The following is a 22,367-nucleotide window of genomic DNA, read 5'->3' on the forward strand; positions in this document are numbered from 1 at the left end:
GAGATTCGTGCAAACAAATTTTTATTGAAAATAGAATCATGTGTTTACCTTGTATATATATTTATAAATGCGTTTGTTTATTTATGAAGAAATATGACACGCACCTTCAAAACTCAGATTTTCATACCTATCCTACTAGACAAAAGAATAAAATCAGATTAAAAAAGCACTCGACTGCATTTTTCGAAAATTGCCCTTCCTATGCAGGGACAAAATTTTATAACAAACTTCCGGTTGAGGTACGGACGGAAGAAACCCCAGGTATTTTCAAAGCAAAACTGAAAGAGTTTTTGATTTCCAGATGTTTCTACAGTGTCGTCGAATATGTGAACAGAAGTGATTGAAATGCTCATATGTGTATTGCTTATGTGTATTGTTTAAGCATTTTAAAAGTTTTAAAAGTTTTAAAAGTTTTAAAAGTTTGTTCAAAATTTTAAATCAAAAATTTCCATGTTTATTGTTTCGTCATATCTGTATTTTGAAGTTTATTTATTTATATTTTTCACTGACTTGTCCTATATCACATTGTGATCCTAAAGGAATTAATAAAGTTATTATTATTATTATTATTATTATCGTAGTTGATATTGAAATCGTGATTGTTCTCCAAAAGGTGGCACACAGGTCAAATTGGTATTCTTCAGTTCAAAACTTCTTTATATACGAAGATTCCTGTTTTAAAAATTCTTGAATTCCTTTCTACATACATTTTCGGGCATGATCCGCATGTTAGTTTGTAGACACCTGATCTGTTATCTTTGTCTATGTGTCTTCACATGCCTACCCAAGGAGTTACCAGTCTCATATGCTATGTCAATATTCCGGTTATTCAGTAGTCTTTTGATTTCATCTGATATTTTTCCAGTATACCGGGTGTCAACGAATCTATTAGACAAGTCATAACTTCTAGACTATTAGGTGTATCAAAAGGAGATTTGGTAATGGTATGTGGAGAGGAGAGTTTTCACATATTTTTCACTTCCCGGTCACTTCCGGTTTCAGCGGAAATGGCTCCGCTTCTGAATTTTTAAATGGAACACCCTGTATATTGTAACATTTTTGGATTTCTGAGACAATTCTGGATCAGAAACTGACATTTCCGGAAGTTTTTCAGCCTACTTGATTTTTTCAGAGTCACTTTTAAAATTGCATCTAGGTGGCCATGATCGGACGTAAACTAATCTATGGACCTCAGGTGATATCAGAAAATTGCAATAGCGGAGTTTTAGTGACTAGTGTGTTGAATATGAATGAGACAAGTTTACAAAATAACATTTTCGTGTCTAACTATTATTTTTCAAATGGCGACCATTTTTTGACAAGCACTTTCCGAAAAAAGGATTTTTTGACAAATCTAACGATACTAATTTATTTGCGATAGGATTACAAATAAGAACATAAATTAAATATTACTGAGGAAAATACTCGATACAAATTCATTTACTTTTGTCAAGGGTGCCATGGATAGGAATGATGCATAATATTTTGCGGTTATTTCCATCAAGTCCACTTTGGAGAACAAAACGCTCACCTAGGTTATGACAGTGACATAAGCTTTATGAGCAGAAAGTAGAAGTTTCTCTTGATTTTCGTTAATTTTAGTTTAATTTTTCGTCGAAATAATGTATACTCAAAGTGAAAAAGTGGATATGTTGTTATTGTTTGGAGAATGCCACAGAAATTCAAGGAAAGCTGCTGAGTTGTATGCTCAGAGATATCCCAATCGGCAACACCCATCTCATCAGTATTTTCCCTATGTTGAGAGTCGTTTTAGGCAAGAGGGAAATCGAGACGCAGAACAGAGGTTTGTCATAAATGAGGAGACTGAGATTAACGTTCTTGCTATGGTAGAAGTTCACAAAACGGTTTCTTTAAGAGAAATTAGTAGAGAAATGCAGATAAGTCACGAATCAGCAAGAAAAATACTGAAAAAGCACGGATATCGAGCATTTAAATATCAGTTACATGAACATTTGTATGCTGACGACGGCAATAGAAGAGTAGTATTTTGTGATTGGTTGCTTGAAAATCATAGAGTTAACCCAAATTTTATCAACTTCATTCTATTTTCCGACGAATCACGGTTTACAAATAATGGCATGTTTAATAAGCAGAATTGTCGGTACTGGGCCCAACAAAATCAACATGCAATGAGAGAGGGCAATTTTCAAGAAAGGTTTGGCGTCAATGTCTGGGCTGGTATCGTTGGAAACAGAATAATTGGTCCAATATTGTTTCAAGGTCAGTTAACAGGGGTTAGATACTTGGGTTTTCTTCAAAATGAAATCGAGGATCATCTTAATGATATGCCTTTAGAAGTTTTACGGCAAATTTACTTCCAGCAAGATGGAGCACCACCCCATAATAGCAGAGACATACTTGATTTTTTAATAGAGCATTTTAATAATAGAGTTATTGCAACCAACGGTCCAGTACGGTGGCCTGCCCGCTCACCGGATCTGACTGTGTTAGATTTCTTCATTTGGGGATATGTAAAAGAAAGGGTCTACTATGCAACAGCCCCAGCCACTCTCGAAATCTTAGAAGAAAGGATTCAACAGGCATTTAGAAGTATATCGCCTCAAATGTTACAAAACGTGTTGAGAGAAACAATTGAACGAGCTGAAATGTGTCTTGAACAAGGAGGGATGCACTTTGAAAATTTACTATAGTGGAATTTTCAAGAACTTAGGATATTGCAAAAAATCTAAGTGCATCGCTGAAATTACAAGTTAAATTTGTTAAATTTGTTGATCCAATCGCAAATAAATTAGTAACGTTAGATTCGTTAAAAAATCCTTTTTTCGGAAATTGCTTGTCAAAAAATGGTCGCCATTTGAAAAATAATAGTTAGACACGAAAATGTTATTTTGTAAACTTGTCTCATTCATATTCAACACACTAGTCACTAAAACTCCGCTATTGCAATTTTCTGATATCACCTGAGGTCCATAGATTAGTTTACATCCGATCATGGCCACCTAGATGCAATTTTAAAAGTGACTCTGAAAAAATCAAGTAGGCTGAAAAACTTCCGGAAATGTCAGTTTCTGATCCAGAATTGTCTCAGAAATCCAAAAGTGTTACAATATACAGGGTGTTCCATTTAAAAATTCAGAACCGGAGCCATTTCCGCTGAAACCGGAAGTGACCGGAAAGTGAAAAATATGTGAAAACATTCCTCTCCACATACCATTCAACTATACCAAATCTCATTTCAATTCTCCTAATAGTCTAGAAATTATGACTTGTCTAATAGATTCGTTGACACCCGGTATGTCTGTCTTGGCACAAATTTTTTCATCAAGGATGTGATAAACTGCGTTCGGATTGCACTTTGATTCATTAGAATCAATTCTTTACTGAAATTCTCCGTGGTCATTAGTATAGTATTGAGTTTGTGCATCATACTGGAACAATCTTTGTGAAACTGGAGCAATACAAACAGTAATCACCAGAAAATCTCAAATATCACTTCTTCAACCGTTCCAAGACCCAAACTGAATCCGAACTTGACTTTGATGACCAAACAAATCGACAGAAAACTCCCGACCTGTCCGATATAAATGCGAAAGCGAAACAGAGGAGTAATTCAATCAGGACCGAACGGATTTCAATTTGGAGTGAAACTCGTATTTTTGAAAGCAATCTCGACACGAACGCCAAGGGAAAGCGTCAAACAATCAATTCACAACCGATAAAATTACCCGGCATCGGGAACAGTCAAGTGTCATTTTTACCACGGGTTATGGTCGTCACAACGAAGTAGGAAACAATTCGATATTGAGCATCGGTTCTGTTCTGTTTCATTCGGGAATGGAACATGGAATTCGTTGATAAGCATGATTTCATGTGGTGGAATAATCAATGGCGGTAGCTATATTTCATTTCTGGAACAGTTGCATCACCGAATGGTGGATGTGCAACTTCAAATTTCTGGAAATATCGAAGAATTATGACTTCAGGATGGCATGGGTTATGTTGGCTTTGAGAACCACTTTGGCTTTTAGTTTATTCGCATATACCTGCGAACAATGGCCCCAAGTTGGAACCTTGGGGGACTTGACTGATTGCAATATAGTTTGGTGGGTATGAGACATACTATTCTCTATTATTCAAGAATGATTTCGGAAGGATCAGAAAAATATTATTGAAACCTAAACAAGCCATTTCCTTCAGGAGTATTTCATGGTTTACTTTGTCAAAGGATTTGGAGATATCAGTATACACCACATCAACCTATCCTCTTCTGCTCAATGATAAGTATTGACTAAAAATGGATAAATTACTGATTGTAGATCTTGAATTCATGAAACCACATTGAGATTCAGAAATGATATGTTGAATTGTTGGATAAATGCGATTATACTGGCAAACTATTCAACGGATCAACCTGAAAATTCCACAGTATGCATAAGTCAATATGACCTACACGCCTAAAATATTTTAGACGAAGCGGCGTTGTCGCTTCTACTATAAAGTAGCGGCTTCTTTGATTTTTCAAACGGAACACCCTGTATATACTATCATATTATGATTCAATATCACTTTGTCAACAAATTCTCATACTATTTCCCTATACCTATCTATTACCGTTTAGAAGATATAAATTAATTTCGATATTTTTTTTACCAAACATGAACTTTTATAAATGCTGATAATCTTGAACTCTCTTGCACTAAAACGATCAACTTTGAAATAGAGTGCAGTGATACTATGAGGATCTTCACTCCGAGTCATGTTTTCATTTGCCTCATACAGGGTCTTCAAAAAATGCAGATACTTTGGTCTCATGAAAAAGTTAGTGGAACTCAATTTTTTCAAATGGAACACCCTGTATATTTCAACATTTTTGAGCTCTACATCCAATTTAAGATTAACTTTGTTGAAATAATACTGTTTCTATTTTGAACCGTTTTCGAGATAAACTGTTTCAAACGGAAACTGACGTGGTTTTCTTGCTCGTTTTTTTTTGAATTCATCACTCATTTTGGATATTCAACATTTTTTTTATATTTAGTAATATTTCTTTTTGATCCAGTTTTTTAACTGTCTCAGATCAGTCAATTCAAAATTGGTATGTACCTACCTTAGAAAAAGTTACAATTTGTATACACTGAGGTATTGGTCTCTAACGTACAACAGTACACATTAATATTTTTTAATAGTGTGCTTTGGAAAAATAAATAAACCAATTATTTAACGTCAGACTTTCGTTGGTGGTTTTGACTGATTGTGATAGCTACCAATTATAATAGAATAATGTCAGGATTAGGTTACAGTAATGAAGATTTCTTGAATTTATTAATAATTTATGATGACTGCAATAGAATTGCAAGTAGAACATGCCGAGTATTTCATGAAAGATATCTACAACTTCCGAAGCCGAATAATAATGTGATAAATCGACTACTAAAAAACTGTAGGTTGAATGGAACCTTCCGTCCAAAAATCATTCGTAAGAAGACTAAAGTGGATGATGATGACAATGGTATAACAGTTTTGGGATACTTTCATGCATTTCCAAATTCTTCTCTGCACGAGGCTGAAAGGGAGATAGGTATACCCTACGTGACAATTTGTCGAATTCTTAATAAGCATAAATGGCATCCCTATAAGTTCTACTGTGTCCAACATTTGAAAGAGACTGATTTACCTCGTAGAGTAGAATTCTTTGAATGATTACTTGTCAAGACTCAAGAGGATGAACATTTCCTTGACAATATCATATGGACAGATGAGGCCAAGTTCACAAAAAATGGAGTTTTCAATAGACACAACAGTCATTATTGGGCGCCAGAAAATCCCCATGTTGTCCGACAAAGGGGTTTTCAAGAAAGATGGCAATTCAATGTATTTTGTGCCATAAAGAATGAGTCAATTTTTCATATCGATTTTTATGATGATAATTTGAATGCATCAAAATATAAAGATTTACTGAGGAATGGAATTCAAATGATTTTAAATAATAGACCAGGAAGAGAACGTGTATGGTACCAAATGGATGGTGCTCCACCCTATAATTCTCATTCAGTCAGCGAAGCTTTAACCGAAATCTTCGAAGACAGATGGATTGGTAATAATGGACCTTTTCGTTGGCCTCTTAGAACACCAGATGGCAATCCATTAGATTATTTCGTGTGGGGTTTTTAAAAAATATGGTTTACTCTACTCCAATAACAACAATGGGAGATATGAAATCGAGAGTTACAACTGCTTTCAATAGTTTGACTCCAGACTTGATCAGAAGCGCAACACATGACAATCTTTCGAAAAGATTACATGTTTGTTTAAGTAGAGGTGGAGATGTGTTTGAACATATTCTGAAATACACTGACGATTAAGTTAACTCATTAATTTATGGGTTTATTATTTTCAGTTCATGTTTCAGCGTTAATAAAACTATTGTTTGAAGAGAAGTTTCATTCGATGGTTGAGGATAATTTTAATAATTATCTTTTCATTGTATTATCTGTGACTAATTGAGAAACATAAAACAAAATCTGTTTTACAAAAAGGAGTGATGAACAAGGAAACCATGTCAATTTCCGTTTGAAACAGTTTATCTCGAAAACGGTTCAAAATAGAAATAGTATTATCTGAACAAAGTTAATCTAAAATTGGATGTAGAGCTCAAAAATGTTGAAATATACAGGGTGTTCCATTTGAAAAAATTGAGTTCCACTCATTTTTTTAAGAGATCAAAGTATCTGCATTTTTTGAAGACCCTGTATGAGGCAAGTGAAAATATGACTCGGAGTGAAAATCCTCATAGTATCACCCCACTCTATTTCAAATTTGATCGTTTTAGTGCAAGAGAGTTCAAGATTATCAGCATTTATAAAAGTTCATGTTTGGTAAAAAAAATATCGAAATTAATTTATATCTTCTAAACGGTAATAGATAGGTATAGGGAAATAGTATATGAATTTGTTGACAAAGTGATCATGAATCATAATATGATATTATATACGGGTTGTTCCATTTGAAAAATCAAAGAAGCCGCTACTTTATAGTAGAAGCGACAACGCCACTTCGTCTAAAATATTTTAGGCGTGTAGGTCATATTGACTTATGCATACTGTGGAATTTTCAGGTTGATCCGTTGAATAGTTTGCCAGAAACGGTTAATTAACGCTCATCATGAAAAGCCCTGTATAATCTCCAATAATAAATGAAGGACTGTGGCGAAAAGTACATCGGTCATCCTTAAGGAGCTCTTGAAACTCGTTTTAAAGAACACGCAGTCTATATTCAATTTTGGAGACCCTAAATATCTAGTGGACGAATTCGGTTGATTTTGCAGGAATTTTGAAACTCTCTTGTAGTCTAGGTGTTCAGTATCTATTCGTTATGGCCTAATGGAATACCAATGATAGGTTTTGGTCTAAAAAAACCGCCTGCAGTGCGAGAGAGTCAGCAGCTTCGTTACTGTTGAAGCCAATGTGCCCAGGAATTCAGATCAGAAACAATTTGTTGAGACTTTTCATTGAAGAGAACCTTTTTAGTTGAGGAGCTCAAAGATTTGTGTGTGAGGAGGGTTTCTCCCAATCTCTCCAAATACACACAAACCAATCATCGCAACCAAGCTGAATTGTGTCCCCAGATATCTCCTCAGCCTTATTCTCTGTCCTCAGCATTCAATTATACTTATTTAATATCACCACAAGCTGGAACTTTCTCCAGATCATCATTGAAAAACAAAATTTGTTCTTGAAGATGCACATTCTTATCTGATGTTCCTGAATCAATATTGAAAACAATTATGTTGCTGTCAGCAGAACAATGTTTCATATCACTGCTCATTTCCAATCAAAGAGTTGGCAATGTGATTCCTGGAGTGACGAAAGTGAAAGATCCCAAAGGATTTTGGATTTCATGAAACTTCATACAATGCAATATATCCCTCAGCGATCATCAATCACACCAAAAACACTCTAATGATTTCCCCCACAATGATGTGACTTCACTTGCTGGCGAAACTCAATATATCCGTTACATTTGATGTCATCCATTTGTTCTACTGGGTTGAGTTTTACAGTGAAATATGTATAAACATGCTGATGACATGGAATTGAGTGAAGATAATAACATGAACCTCATTTCCAGAATGGAATAGATTATATTCAAAATGGAACATTATGGCGTTTGGGATATTCCTGTATCACACGAATGATAGCCGTTATATTTCTCCACAATGTGGATGTAAAATTTTGGAAATTTTCCAAGAGTACGTATGTCCTTCAGTAGTTTTTCAAAGTGGAGGAGTATGTGACATATTGTGAGTTTATTTAACATCAGATACTTTTGAAAATGATATAGTCCATAATATATGCTATAAAGACATTATACTTTTCACTGGTTCGGAGTATTTTGGAATATAATAGTGTAATTTGGTGTCCTCTTTATGCTTGTCATAAAGAGAGGCTTGAAAAAGTGCAAAATCGCTTCTCTAAATATATAATTTGGAAACTTGGCCTACCCTACTTTGGATTTACCTCGCAAATGAGGCTGTCTGTATTAGATTTATTATCACTTGAGGACAGACGTAAACTTGCAATGGTTCTATTCCTTCATAAAATAATAAACTTCCACTACAATTGTTCAGCTATTTTAGAGGACCTTTGCCTTTCTGTTAACTCAAGATCCTTAAGAAGCAATTGCATTTTTTCATTTGGGTTGCGATTCTACAAGACTAACTAATGCTCGATGGCAATAAGTTGTAGGCTTCAAAAAAATTTCAATACATACTTTTCAGAACTCGATCTTTTTCATTTGTCATATTTAAAATTCAAAAAAATGGCAATTAGACGACTTCATCAAGAGATTCTGAATAGTCGTTAATTATTTCTTTTAATAATCGTAACTTATTCTAGTATTCGTACATGTCTTTTTTTTATTTGAACTTAATGTACTACTTGACAAATGAAAATGCATACCTTTATTTAATATGAAGTAATAACTTGACTCTAGCGTTTGTTTGCACATTGATGTAATATTTGGGACTTTGTTACAATTCTGTAATGTACTTGACATAGTTACGTTTTTGTTTTATAATTTAATTATTCATTAGTGTTGAATGTCTTTAGGTTCATTTTTGTCTTTTTAATATTTTTTCTTTTTTTATGTTCCATTTGGTATTTTATTAATAGTATAATATATGTTCAACTGTTATAGCTGTATATAAAACAATTTTCAGATATATGAAATAAATTTTACAATATTGCCTATCTAAATTTATTTTTGCAATGTGTCCTCATGTATTAATCAGTAAACCCAACAATATTATTTTAACAAGCTAGATAGTATGCTCTTTGGTATAGGTCCGTCATCGTTATTCATAATATTATTGTGTTTACTTATTTCTACACTCTCTTAGGCATCTAGTTGCCTGTTGTTGTTAACTGGTCTAATTAATCTTAATGAACTGAAGTCTATGGAATAGTTTTGGTCTTCCATATTTCAAGTGTGCTATGTGTTCCTTATATCTTACTTTAATAGATCTTTTTGTCTGTCCATAATATTTTGCATCGCAGTTGCAATTTCGTAAATTCCAGACTTTTTCGAATTCTCGACTTTGTCTTTTGGACTTCCCAAAAGGCTCTGTTGTGTATGACTTGTTTTGAAATCCTCCTTCATACCTAGTTCCAAGAAAATCTTTCCAAAGTTCCTCGTATATTGGTGGTATGGAACTGAGATGTATTTATCTTGGTTTTTGCCCTTTCTGAAACGAACGAAACGAAACGAAATGAAATTTCGACTTTCAGGAAGGACAAAAACTCCAGTAATATTCATTACTACACATTCCAAACAGTGCATCACAAGTATCATTAATATTGTAAAATCATGGCGAATAATGGCACATTTAACAGCCTAACATTTGTTGCAATGTTTATACTTTTTAGATGTTTGCATTTTCATTTTAACATTTAACATCGACCTAAAGTCGATGATGGCCACTATCTTGCACTGAGTGGCTAATGAGCCCGAAACCGGTCTGCAAGTGTGCCCGTTCCAAAATTGAAGGTCTACTCTTTCAGTTGTATTGCCAATTGCATATGCAGGAAATTTTCTGTGAAGATTCCTGCACTGACGCCTGTCGGATATAATCCAACGCCCTTCGTGGTATTAGCCAGGGGAGTAGTTTTTTCTGATAGGCGTCAGTCCATCAAACCTACTGTGTAGGTATATTCGACACTGGCTTGAACGTTCAAAGTTCATTTGTTTAGAATTGTTTACTGCCAGTCTTCAAGCATAGCCCACTGACTAATAAGGAAATTTACCATTTTTATTATTTTTTTTGTGTTTCATTCTCACATATTACCTTTTTACATTCTTACATGATTATATTTTCACATTTTAACATTTCCAACATTCAAGATTTCCACATCTTTATATTTTCATAACCTGAATTGTCAAATCCATTTTACTATCACTCTTCTGATTCATAATGTGAATATTGTGAATAAAACAGTGATTTCCACGCACAGGGTGTCCTTTATGGGTTTCCTGAATTTGTTCAGATTGTTCAAATTGTTATTGACTGATCCTTGTACAGAAAATTGAATAAATTCATATTATTATTATTATTATTTGGATCGGATCCTTCCCTTACTGATGCAACGCAATATTAGGTTGTTTTGATATCATGTGTTTTTGTAACTCCATATCACTAAATATCCTATCAGATATAATTCAATGTTCAGCATGGTATCAGCCGGATGAGTAGGTGTTTTCCGGAGATTTCTTTTCAAAATATTCATTTACTCATCGCTGGAAAATCTATTCTCTGTAATTTGTGTCTAAAAATAATATACATTATCAATAGGGTGATAGGATAATTGAAATGGGTCAGATGTTCTGATGAAAAATGTAATTATATTTCATCCAAACTCTTCTGAATTATAGGAATTCCCTCAGTAATTGCAAAAAAGTTGTTTTTATAAAAGAGCTCTAAAACAACGCATTTGAAACTTATCAGTTCAACCTTTTTCTTTAAAAAATTATTTAAATACTCAAAAAAGAGGAATGAAATAATGCATTCAACATTTGAAGGCATTCGTTTCTATTTCACCATTTGGCAACATCGGTTATAGCTAATAAAGGACAATGAATCTGTTACCTGTATGAGACAAACAAAGATGACATATTTCAGAGGCGTGCTGTTCTGTTTACTTATGTTCCGAGTTCTGAGGCATTCTGTAACATATGACATTTTGTGCACCTAACCTATCTTCCTCTATATGAATAAATAACAAAACAACTGTTGTTTATGTAGCTTGTGGAGGTGGTATTGAACTATAATTTATATTTTGCCCCAATCGTTGATTAATACAGATAATTTTCCTTTTTTAAAGTAGGATATCTAGGTAACCTGAACTTCGATGTAGCATTCTAGGCGCTGTTGCCAATATGTGAATTAGAAACAAATCCCTTCAAAAATTAAAATCCAACATTTGAAACATCGATTTGAATACTTTCCGAAGTGAATTTGAAAAACTCATGAATTAAACTCAACTTTATTTAGTTCAAACTTGCATTTGCTGTAATAACCCAAATTGACTTACATTCCCCATTCTGTACTCTATTCCCAAAAAAAATAAATTATAATGTATCTACATTTGTCGACAGGTACGTCATATCATCCCTCTGCGGCTCCAGAATCTGCCCCAGCCCGCCCTGGGTGGTCACCCTCGTCTTCTGGGTGGGCTACTTCAACTCCGCCCTCAACCCTCTCATCTACGCCTACTTCAACCGGGAGTTCAGGGTGGCGTTCCGAAAGACCCTGCAGAATTGCTGCGAGGTCACATCCAGGATAATATGGTGGAAGTACTCCAGCAGGAGGAGGGATGTCCCCATCACCTGCAGCAATGCCTCCAGCGAGATGCACAACAACTATCTCAGAGCCGAGGCCATCATACAGAGGTTCAACAACATTTCGGAGCAGGAGGTTGTCAACTTGAGGCACAACGAGGCGGTGATATAAGGTTGTTGCGGTGGGGTGACATATCTGCTCATGATAAGACTGAACATCTCGAGTATTAGTTTCAGGTGTATATTGTCTATGATTTCAAATTGTTAGTGGAAGCTGGGTATTTCCGATTCATTCACCAAACTTCGACTTTCACTTCTTAAAATAATCCACTGTCACTATGAGGAAGTTTTCACAATTCAAGTACTAATATCGATGATAATCTGGTCAGCCTAACATTTGCTCAGGCTAGAGTCCAAACATAATGGGTCACTTTCAGAAGAGGTGTATTCCAGGGCAATTCCCTCAGTCTCCTTCTCTTCTGCATTTCAATATTGCCACCATCTGTTGCGCTCAGAAATACTCGGGGATATAACTGTGGCACCCCCGGAAAACCCAGGCACAACGTCACTCATTTGTTTCATAGGATTGATCTCAAACTTCATGCCTCTGGAGGAAATGATCTCCATCAGTTCTTGAAGGTGGTGAAAGAGTAGATGCATGGTATTGGTATGAGATTCGGGATAGACAAATGTACAAAGGTCCATCTTAAAAAAAGACAGTGCGTGGACTATGGAGAGGATGTGCAGCTCGTAGATAGAAGCATCCTGCAACATCTGCATGCCTGAGAGACGTATTCTCACCTCTGGGTCAAACAACTGGTAACAGCAGTGAAGAACTCCCTCCGCGGCAAGTAATAGCACAAACTCCGATAGATTTACAGCTGCAACGATCCGATCTTACTCCACTCGCTTGGAGTAGTCAAGTGGATTTGGGAGGAGCTGTATCAGCTCAACGTAAGAACCTGAAAAATGGTGCACCTCCGTAGAAGTTGCGTCCGTTCCACGGTTGTACTTTCCCCGACAACAGGGAGGCCCCGCACTTTTGAGTTGGAGGGTCTACATGACAGAATGGTACTGGTGGAGCCTATAAAGTCATCGGGAATTCGGATACCTTTCTCTGCGTGGTACTCAATCATAAGAGAGCATTTGTCTTTAGGGCAGCTGCTCGAGCAGATGGTGAACTTTGTTTAGGTTTCGACACTGAACGAGTTGATCATAACTCTGTCACCCAGCTGGAACCCGTTCAGTGAAAGGCCCATATGGAAGTCGCAGAGATCATCACACTCCTGCGGCAACACAAGGATAATCCAATGCGTGGGGTGTTCTTCAACAATATTGAAGACCTTGGCTTATCAAAGTGCCTGATCTTCGCATTCCTCGGGTCAAGTGGGCTGAAACTGGAAACTGTTGGATGGAATCTTCAACACTCCAGTCTACAACAGAACTTGACGCGAGGTGCCTGAAGTTCCAATGCACTGGCTGTCAGCATCTGCAGCACCAGCCTATTTTTATCGAATTATGAATGGACTGATCCGTTACTTGAGACCAAAACAAAATGAGGGCCTTACCCAAAAGGTCCAAATACTTGCTAGTTGAAATAATTGATAATTTTATGCATTAATTGAGAATGTTGTAACATTAAAAAGTTTGTTTACGTTCGAAAGTTATTAATGATATCGGGAGATATACCCAGGCTCACATGCTGATGAACATCCCTAATCAGTATTCAGAGATACTTGATTGTAAGTTTGATAAGATAATACTGAATGTGGAGAACATCTGAAGAGTTCAATAATACACATCATTTCACAAACCCATAGACTTCCATGATCCAAAAACATCAAAAAATTCTCAGTTCATAATCATCTTTCAATTCAGGATCGAATAAAATTCCTGAATGGTAAGCCTCTGGAAAGACGTCCATTAAAAAAAAACAATTGATGTATAGAAGGCATTTTCTTCTAATTCTTCTAACATTAAATGATCATGAAGTGCCAGATATATTTTCCTAAAATATGACAGAGAGTGGGGAATGGGCGATTAATTTCATTTATGTGTTTCGTCAATACCGTAGGGGTGCCAGCTATATAAACCCTGTTAGAAGCAAAAACATTACTCCTCTGTAAACTGCAAATATAAATTTTGTCAACAGTAACAACAACATCGAAGCTGATATAAAATAATTTTTTATTTTTCCATATTGAACTCATGATTTTGAATTTATCCATTTAGGCATGATGAAAATCCATAACGTATTCAAAAACAGTTTATTGTAAAACAACAAGAAAAAAAATATATTGGCGCTCCGGTGCGAGTTTATTAATTTCAGTGCGCATTTGCTTTTTCAGGTGCAGGAAAACCCAGAAAACCAGAAATAGTTCACAAAACCGGTACACGTGTTCAAATATAATAATAATAATAATAATACAGTGTGTCTCACTTCTCATGGAAACACCCCCGTATCTTCCGTAATATTCGAGGTGGAACGATGAATCTCTCAGGACTGATGGAAATGCTCAAAATGCACCTACCATCTAAATGTGGTTGACCAAAGTGATATACACTGTCCGCCACTCGCGATGGAACACCCCATTTTCACGGTAAAAAATATTAGGGGGCAAAATAAGCTCAAAATTCATTCAGATTCGTGATCAGGACTACCAACTTACTATGAATACACTTTTTTCTTGAAAAAATTTCAGTCCTGAAAAATCCGAATTTGTCTCACTTCTTATGGAAACACCCCCGTATCTTCCGTAATATTCGAGGTGGAACGATGAAACTCTCAGGACTGATGGAAATGCTCAAAATGCACCTACCATCTGAATGTGGTTGACCAAAGTGATATACACTGTCCGCCACTCGCGATGGAACACCCGATTTTCACGGGGCAAAATAGGCTCAAAATTCCTTCAGATTCGTGATCAGGACTACCAACTTACTACGATTACACTTCTTTCCTGAAAAAATTTCAGTCCTGAAAAATCCGAATTTGTCTCACTTCTTATGGAAACACCCCGTATCTTCCGTAATATTCGAGGTGGAATGATGAAACTCTCAGGACTGATGGAAATGTTCAAAATGCACCTACCACCTAAATGTGGTTGGCCAAAGTGATATACACTGTCCGCCACTCGCGATGGAACACCCCATTTTTACGGTAAAACATATTAGGGGGCAAAATAGGCTCAAAATTCCTTCAGATTCGTGATCCCCCCAAAACCTCAAACGCGTTCAGATATGGAGATAAACGTGTTTTGGGTATGTGAAAATATGTTTCGATGCGGGTATTATATTCATGCAAAGATAGGTTTTGCTTGAGAAGTTCTTTATTTTTATGGATATACAACAAAACTTTCAGAATGTAGAAATTTTCAATATTTTAAATAATGTTCTACACGATGATCTTCATGATGCGTTCGCAGTGGTTCCAATAATTCTCTTTTACGATACAAAAACATTGTCTGCAGGTGGAGAATTTCCCCAAACAATAATTTCATAGTTAATTCTTGATTGTATCTCAGACCAGAGCAGTCTAGAATTCTTTTCAAGTTTCTTAACATGTAACACTTCTTATTGAGTATTTTAGTGAGGTTATCGCACTGCCGTCTAGAAAAAGCCCTAAAAATGTTAAACTGTCAACCCTGTCCATTTCAACACCGAATATTCCAATATTAATGTTTACCGTATTAATATTTTGGGCAGTACGAAAAGCTACTGCTTTCGTTTTGAAGGCATTCAAAAATAATAAATCTTCTCTGAACCAGTTTTGCTAGTTATCGAGAGATCAGAGTTTATATTTTGTTGTAATTCAGGCAAATCTTTTGCTTTGAATTGGAAGGAAGAATCATCAGCATACAAACAAGTGAGTGACTCTTGCAAAACAGATGGCAACTCATTGATATAGAGAATAAAAAGGATTGGCCCCAAAACTGATCCTTGGAGAACACCTATGTCATTATTCAACTGATCGGAAAATAAAGTTTCGTACAAGAGCTATACAAGAGCTTCCTCAGGCGTGGAGCATGTACTATATAGTGAAACACGTGTTACACTTTTGTAAGCTGTCCTATAAAAATGTCACAAGAAATGGTTTCTTGAATCAACATTTTTCCTTGAATGTTGATATTATGGAATCAATGTAAATCATTTTTCTTTTTTTTGTATTTCAATGTATCATATGAAATCAATACTGACCATTTCGTGTTTGAGTAATGTTTGCTACAACCAATATCCATAAAATTTGGAGTCACTTCCATGGAATAAATCTATGATGAATTGTTGAAAACAAAACAAAATATAATGGAATTGTTCAGTATTGCATATTAATTGCACGAATTGTTTTTACATATTTATTGGACTTGTTCATATGAAATACTGACAAATTCCATCGATACGGATTATGCAATCGGAATATGTATTACGGCTGTTGTCATCGTGAAAGTTTTATCACGGAAAGCGGAAAATCTGTGGCATATTGGCTCTTTCGAAAAATGATGGCGGTCTATTTTTTTCAGCAAGCTTTCATATAGAAAGAGAAAAAATATTATTCCCTCCTTGAGAACGATATGAAGGAAATTCTGTAGCTTCATGAAATTATCACATCTTCTCGTGGCATCCATCGCAGCATTTTCATTCCCTGTACTGGTTTGCATAGTTTCATAGGTTATCTTTTTTCAACGACAAAGCAGAAGCACCACAGGATTCACATTGAATTTGAATTGCTGGAGATTAAATCCAGTTTTCCAGATGAAAGAAACCTCAAACAGTGAAGTTTGAGGTGTACTGAGTTGAACCTCAAAACGATGAGCAGGCACAGTTCGTCGCGTATTTCTGATATGTACCGCTCTTGGTAGAATCAAATGTGCCAAGTCACTTGCAAATGGTCTTTTCCGGTTTACGTCTTGTGAAAGTGGACGTGAATTGTAGGGGAGACCGGGGCAAGATGAAGTTCGGGGCAGCACGGGAAGTAAGCTTGTGTGCGTGAATAGTAATCGTGTTCGGAGCGGCGACAGCGCCATTTGCACGAACTTCACTCTCCGCTAGTGTGTCCAAGCAGAGCGAACAGGTTAGAACTCGTTTTTGCGTTGCAGAGAGAAAAAAGTGATATTGCAAGTGTTTTTACGCGATATTTGATTCGAAAACTGATGTAAGTACCTGTGTTAATGTATTATTTCAATCCCGAGCTTATTATAGTAGTCCAAAACATTGAATTCAAACCAGATTTTTTCGCCGGTAAAGTTTGAGGTTGAAATTGCGTCATCTTTTTTAACTACGTGTGGATCGGAGCAAGATGATCGGGGCATAATGGGATACTATCCCGTTTTGCCCCGCCCTTGTGATTAAAATAACATTTTCTATGTACTGATAATCAAGTGACTGAAAAAGGTAAAAAACAAATAAAGAAACCTGGAAAAAAGACTGCAAAGAAGATTAAAAAGACAACTGACAAGGAAAACCTGCAGAAAAAGCGTCAAACCCAAAGGTGCAAAAAAGAAACTGAATCGGAAAATAGTTCATCCCAAGAAGAGGATGATGACTGTGCTTGCATCTATTGTGGGTACTTATACTCAGATTCAACCAAAGGTTGGCTCATCTGCGGCGTGTGCCACGGTTGGGCGCATAATTCATGTGCCGGAGTAGATGAGGAAGATGAAGAGGTACACATTTGTGAACGCTGTCTACCCGATTAAAAAGCGTACTCGTTTTGCCCCACAGCGTTTCCTATCTTACCCCAGTTATGGGGCAAAACGGGAAATTTGCCGAGTTTATTTTTTCATTATTTGCCAAAAAAAGTTCTGTGATTTTGCATGCTACAACGTTTTGTTAAAGAATGTTATTAAAGAGTTTAATTTTCCTTGTATAACGAGTTTTGTCTTAGCTATATCATCTTGCCCCAGTCTCCCCTAGTTGTTGACTTATTGTGTTGAATGTTGTTAACATTCTATCTACGTTTTCTTTTTCTATGCACAAAACTATATCATCAACATATCTTTTGAAAAAAATTATCGGAAAATTACATTGACGTAGACATTTATTTTGTAAGTCAGACAAACAATATCAGAGCAAATTGGTGATAAACAGTTTCCCATTCCCAGACCGAAAATCTGTTTATAGAAAACTTCATTGAAATTGAAATAGCTGTTACTCGTCACGAACTGGAATAACTCAATGAATGCTTCTAAAGGGATAGTAGTGTGTGGTTCTAATTAATGTCATTTTTCATTAACGAGATATAGTACTAGATCTATTGGTATGTTGGTGAATAGAGATACTACATCCATTAATATCAAAATGAAGTCGTCTGGTACGATAACATTTTTCATTTGATCGACAAAATCAAATGAATTTTTCACGTAATGGTCATCTTTTATAAATGCATATTTGAGGAGACCATCTAAAAATGTACTCGAATTATATGTAGGTGATCCAATAAAACTGACAATTGGGCGTAATGGAATATTTTCCTTGTGTACTTCACAGTCCTAAAGATGAAACAATGAAGTTTCGAAACTTCGACAATTTAGAAATTGGTTTTCTTCAACATTTTGACCGAATTCCCGCCAACTTGACAATCAAAATACGAATAATGTTCATCATGCCAAGCCTGGGCTTCAGCAGTATTTTTTTCACCGAATAGCAATGCTTTATCAACACACAAATTTCCTTTGTATAATTTTTTTCAAGCCAACAAAAGTTGAAATATCTTCTACGTACAGACAGCGGCGATTCGTTACACTGTCATAGAGTGCGAAAGTAAATAAGTTTCCCCTACCCTCCTAACTTTCGAACGGGGCAAGATATCAGAATCGGGCAAATCCGATGAACAAGCAGGCCGTTATAGAGTCAACTCCGGTGAACGAGCAGGCCGTTCTAACGGACCACGAATACCAATACAAGCTAGGTTATGTCTGAACCAACAATGTCTAGCAGGACTGGAAAATGTTAACAAATGGGGGGACCATTTTCATCCGCAGTGTACATATTGTTTCAATTGAAAGTTTCCGTAGCGGAGTATAGAAGGAATGTTCCCGCTGAAGTTGTTCATGGTTGATTTTCTATTAATTATCTACCGTGGATTTGAAACAAAACTGTACCCATCAAAATCGTGACACTTCCCCACAAAGCGTGTTGAAGCATCTCGCGATATAACAAAAATTGCAGCAATCGCAGACCAAACAACCATAACTAAACGCTCTCCAGCTAACCCCTAGCGCCTTTCCAGTCACGCTTCAACCCCGTAGTTACACTAATGACCCTCCAGAAGCATATTCAGCATAATATTTCGATCCGTCACAATCGCGGAATTAACTACGACTTACTACGGCAAACCAGCGGAAATTCTCGTGGCCTCATTAAAATGTTCTTGGAGCGTTTCGCATTGCCGTTTTCGTCTTGTAGATGACCGAAAGAACTACGGGGTAGTTCACATTGTATCGGAAACCTGATGGCTGGTGACTCTGATAGTATCAGGTTTTTCATTAGGCGCTATTTATCTCTAAATTTGAATAGAACAAAGCGTGTGAGACTTATCAAGGCCATTATGTGTTGAATCTAGGTTACGTTAGGTTCAAAGTGAGTGGATCTATTCGAACCTCCACCGCAACCCCCAAGGGTTCATTGTGGCTCACACCCATTCACAAAATCATAATCATCATAATCTTTATTTCATCCACAAAATTCATACACAAATATAAACAATAGAAATTACTTACATCCTGCAAGAAATATATCGGACTAGTCAGCTACATAAAAAAGTAATATATCAAAATGTATAGAATGTATAAAGTAAATAAAATGTATACCACAGCCATTATATTAATATGTAATCATCTTAGAATTTAAGGAATTCATCCACCGTGTAGAACATGTTGCTGTAGAGAACATAGAACATACAATGACATAAATGTTAGGTTGGATGACCAGCTGATAGAAGACCCAGAAACTATCTCTTCCTTGTTTAATACTTTTTTTATCAACACTCCTTCTAAGTTGGTGAATCAAATACGCTCTACAAACAGTGAATTTGAAAGATTAGTAGATTTCAATCCTCACACCATGTATTTGACTCCATACACAGGTGACGAATTGTTTATACTATTAAATAACAAACTAAAAAATAAAAAAATCATCAGGTCCAGATGAAATACCTATGTTCATATTAAAAAGAGTTCTTCCTGTAATTATTGCGCCTTTGACACATTTGATTAATATGTCATTTACAGTAGGTGTTTTTTAAAATCATTTAAAAACTGGAAAAATTACACCCATTTTCAAAAAAAAGGATCCAACATCAATGGAAAATTATCGCCCTATCACAGTTTCCTGTGGATTATCTAAAGTTTTTGAATACGCTTTTCTTGCACGCCTCTGTTCATTTTTAAATAAACATTCCATATTAAGTCAAATACAACATGGATTTCGTTCCAAAAAATCAATTAATACAGCAATGTTTTGACTTTTGTAATACCACAAATTAGACGAACACATGAGTTCGGTACTTTCTGTATACGACGAATTTCGACTTGACTAAGGCAAGGACTGTAAACAACAACGCAATAATTAAAATGAGGAAGAACCAATGTGTCACATAACATTTTTTTGAGGTCTTTTCATAAAAAGTGTCTTTGAGGAAAAATTAGCTTTAGAGAAGCGTATGCGATTCTCAATTTATTAGTAACGTGTTCTTTGAAGCGAAGTGTTGTACAACTGTGAGTCCCAAATTTTTACAATGTATTTTTTAATAGGTATTTTTTTGTCTCCAATTTTGTTATCAGACAAAAAATCTGAAGCATTATCATTTCCTCCAAAAAGTAGAGCCATCGACTTGTTACGATTGATTTTCAGTCCATGATCAACAGATACCTTGTGCAAGGAAATCAAATCGTGATTTATAGACTCCGTAGCAGCTACCAAATCCGAGTATCGAAAAGAGAAGTAGATCTGCGTATCGTCCGCATAGAGATGATATTTACAAAATTTGAGTACGTCAACGAAGGTTGAGGTATAAACAGTGAACAGTAGGGGTCCTAAAATACTTCCTTGAGGAACAGCTGAAATAACTTCCAGCGGTGTAGAAAGCTCGTTATTAAGTTTAACAACTTGTAATCTATCACTCAAGTACGATCTCATAAGAGCATGAGTTGAAATACTGAAACTGAAATAATGTAGCATTGACAACAACATATCATGATTTATCAAGTCGATGGCTTTTGAGTAGTCGAGAAGAATGAGCGCACTCATTTTACTTTTGTCAATAGCCTCAATTAAGTCGTCAACTACATCAGTAAGAGCAGTTGCACAGCTATACCCTCTTCTGAATCCAGATTGTTTGATGGGTAAAATATTGTTTTCAGACATAAACATTCTAATTTGCGATTCCATTATTCTTTCGATAATATTAGAGAAGGTAGGCAAAATACTAATAGATCTTAAATCACCGTATTCTATCGGGTACTGATTTTTAGGCAAAGGAATAATATTAGCGTATTTCCATGCTCTGGGAAATCAACATTTCATTAGACACTGATTTATTATATGAGTTATAATAGGTTAAATGAAGGGGCAGCATAACTGGATTAATAATAATAATAATAATATTTATTCACACACAAGGATAATAGTACAAGGATAATAGTACAAAATTGTAATTTGAAAACAAATTTCTAAAACTAACGGTGAATAAATTTACAGCTTACGAAGTACAATTGTGAGTTTTAAAAGAAACACATAAGACATTACTAATTGAAACGAAATATACATACACAGAGTGTATAAGTTCATCTAATAAAATGATCTAAAATTAAAATCTAAAAGCAAAAACATACTAAAATATCCACATTAAAGAATTCAATGGTAAAAATGTCATTACTTTTATTATACTTTTATTTTCATTCTATTCATTTTAATCCATTGCCTATTTGATTTAACTCTCTATAATTTCATGAAAATAGTTTCTGCTTGTATTTTGTACATAATGTTTAAGAGTTTTTTTGAAACGGTGTGCGCAGACCCCATTTTTAATATCATTTGGCAATGTATTAAACAACTTAGGCCCAAGATATGGATAGCTTTTTTGCCCGATCGACTTATGCATAAGGGGTGATTTGTAATTATATTTATGCCTAGTCGAGTAATTATGGTTTTGCATTATCAACTCAGATCTGTATATAAATTGTCTCAGATTTGCTTGTATGTAATATAATTGTTTAACATCATTAACACCAGCTTCACAAAACAGCAAGTCACTAGAATATCTTCTATTCTTATTGAGAAGAATTTTGAGGAACCATTTTTGCGAGATTTCCAGTATATTGTAATAACTTTTCGAAAGACCCCCCAACCAATGATTCCATAATTCAAATGAGATTCTACTAAACTCTTATATATCATTATTTTCTGCTTGATATTGAGATATTGCGTCAGTTGTTTGAATTTGTACAGGATACAGCGTAACTTTTGATTACTACGATATTCAAGTCATCATTGCCAAAAGCTCGGGATTTGATATTTTTTATTATATCATGAACATTCTCTTCAGAAACCAAATTAAT

At 35.5% G+C, this 22,367-nt stretch overlaps 1 protein-coding gene across 1 annotated transcript in view; it reads left to right on the forward strand.

The window, feature by feature from the left end:
- Positions 1 to 14,117, forward strand: part of LOC111513102 (octopamine receptor beta-1R) — a 99,798-nt gene extending 85,681 nt beyond the window's left edge. Inside the window, exon 4 of the mRNA XM_074176806.1 lies at positions 11,632 to 14,117. Within this exon, the coding sequence (XP_074032907.1) occupies positions 11,632 to 11,986 (355 nt within the window). The 3' untranslated portion in view covers positions 11,987 to 14,117. The remainder of the gene's footprint in view (positions 1 to 11,631) is intronic.
- The last annotated feature ends 8,250 nt before the right edge of the window (positions 14,118 to 22,367 follow it).

The sequence above is a fragment of the Leptinotarsa decemlineata genome, unplaced genomic scaffold (genome assembly GCF_025532065.1).
Source record: "Leptinotarsa decemlineata unplaced genomic scaffold, Ldec_3_MD MMD2_tig00002082_RagTag_RagTag, whole genome shotgun sequence".
Classification (NCBI taxonomy): Eukaryota; Metazoa; Arthropoda; class Insecta; order Coleoptera; family Chrysomelidae; genus Leptinotarsa; species Leptinotarsa decemlineata.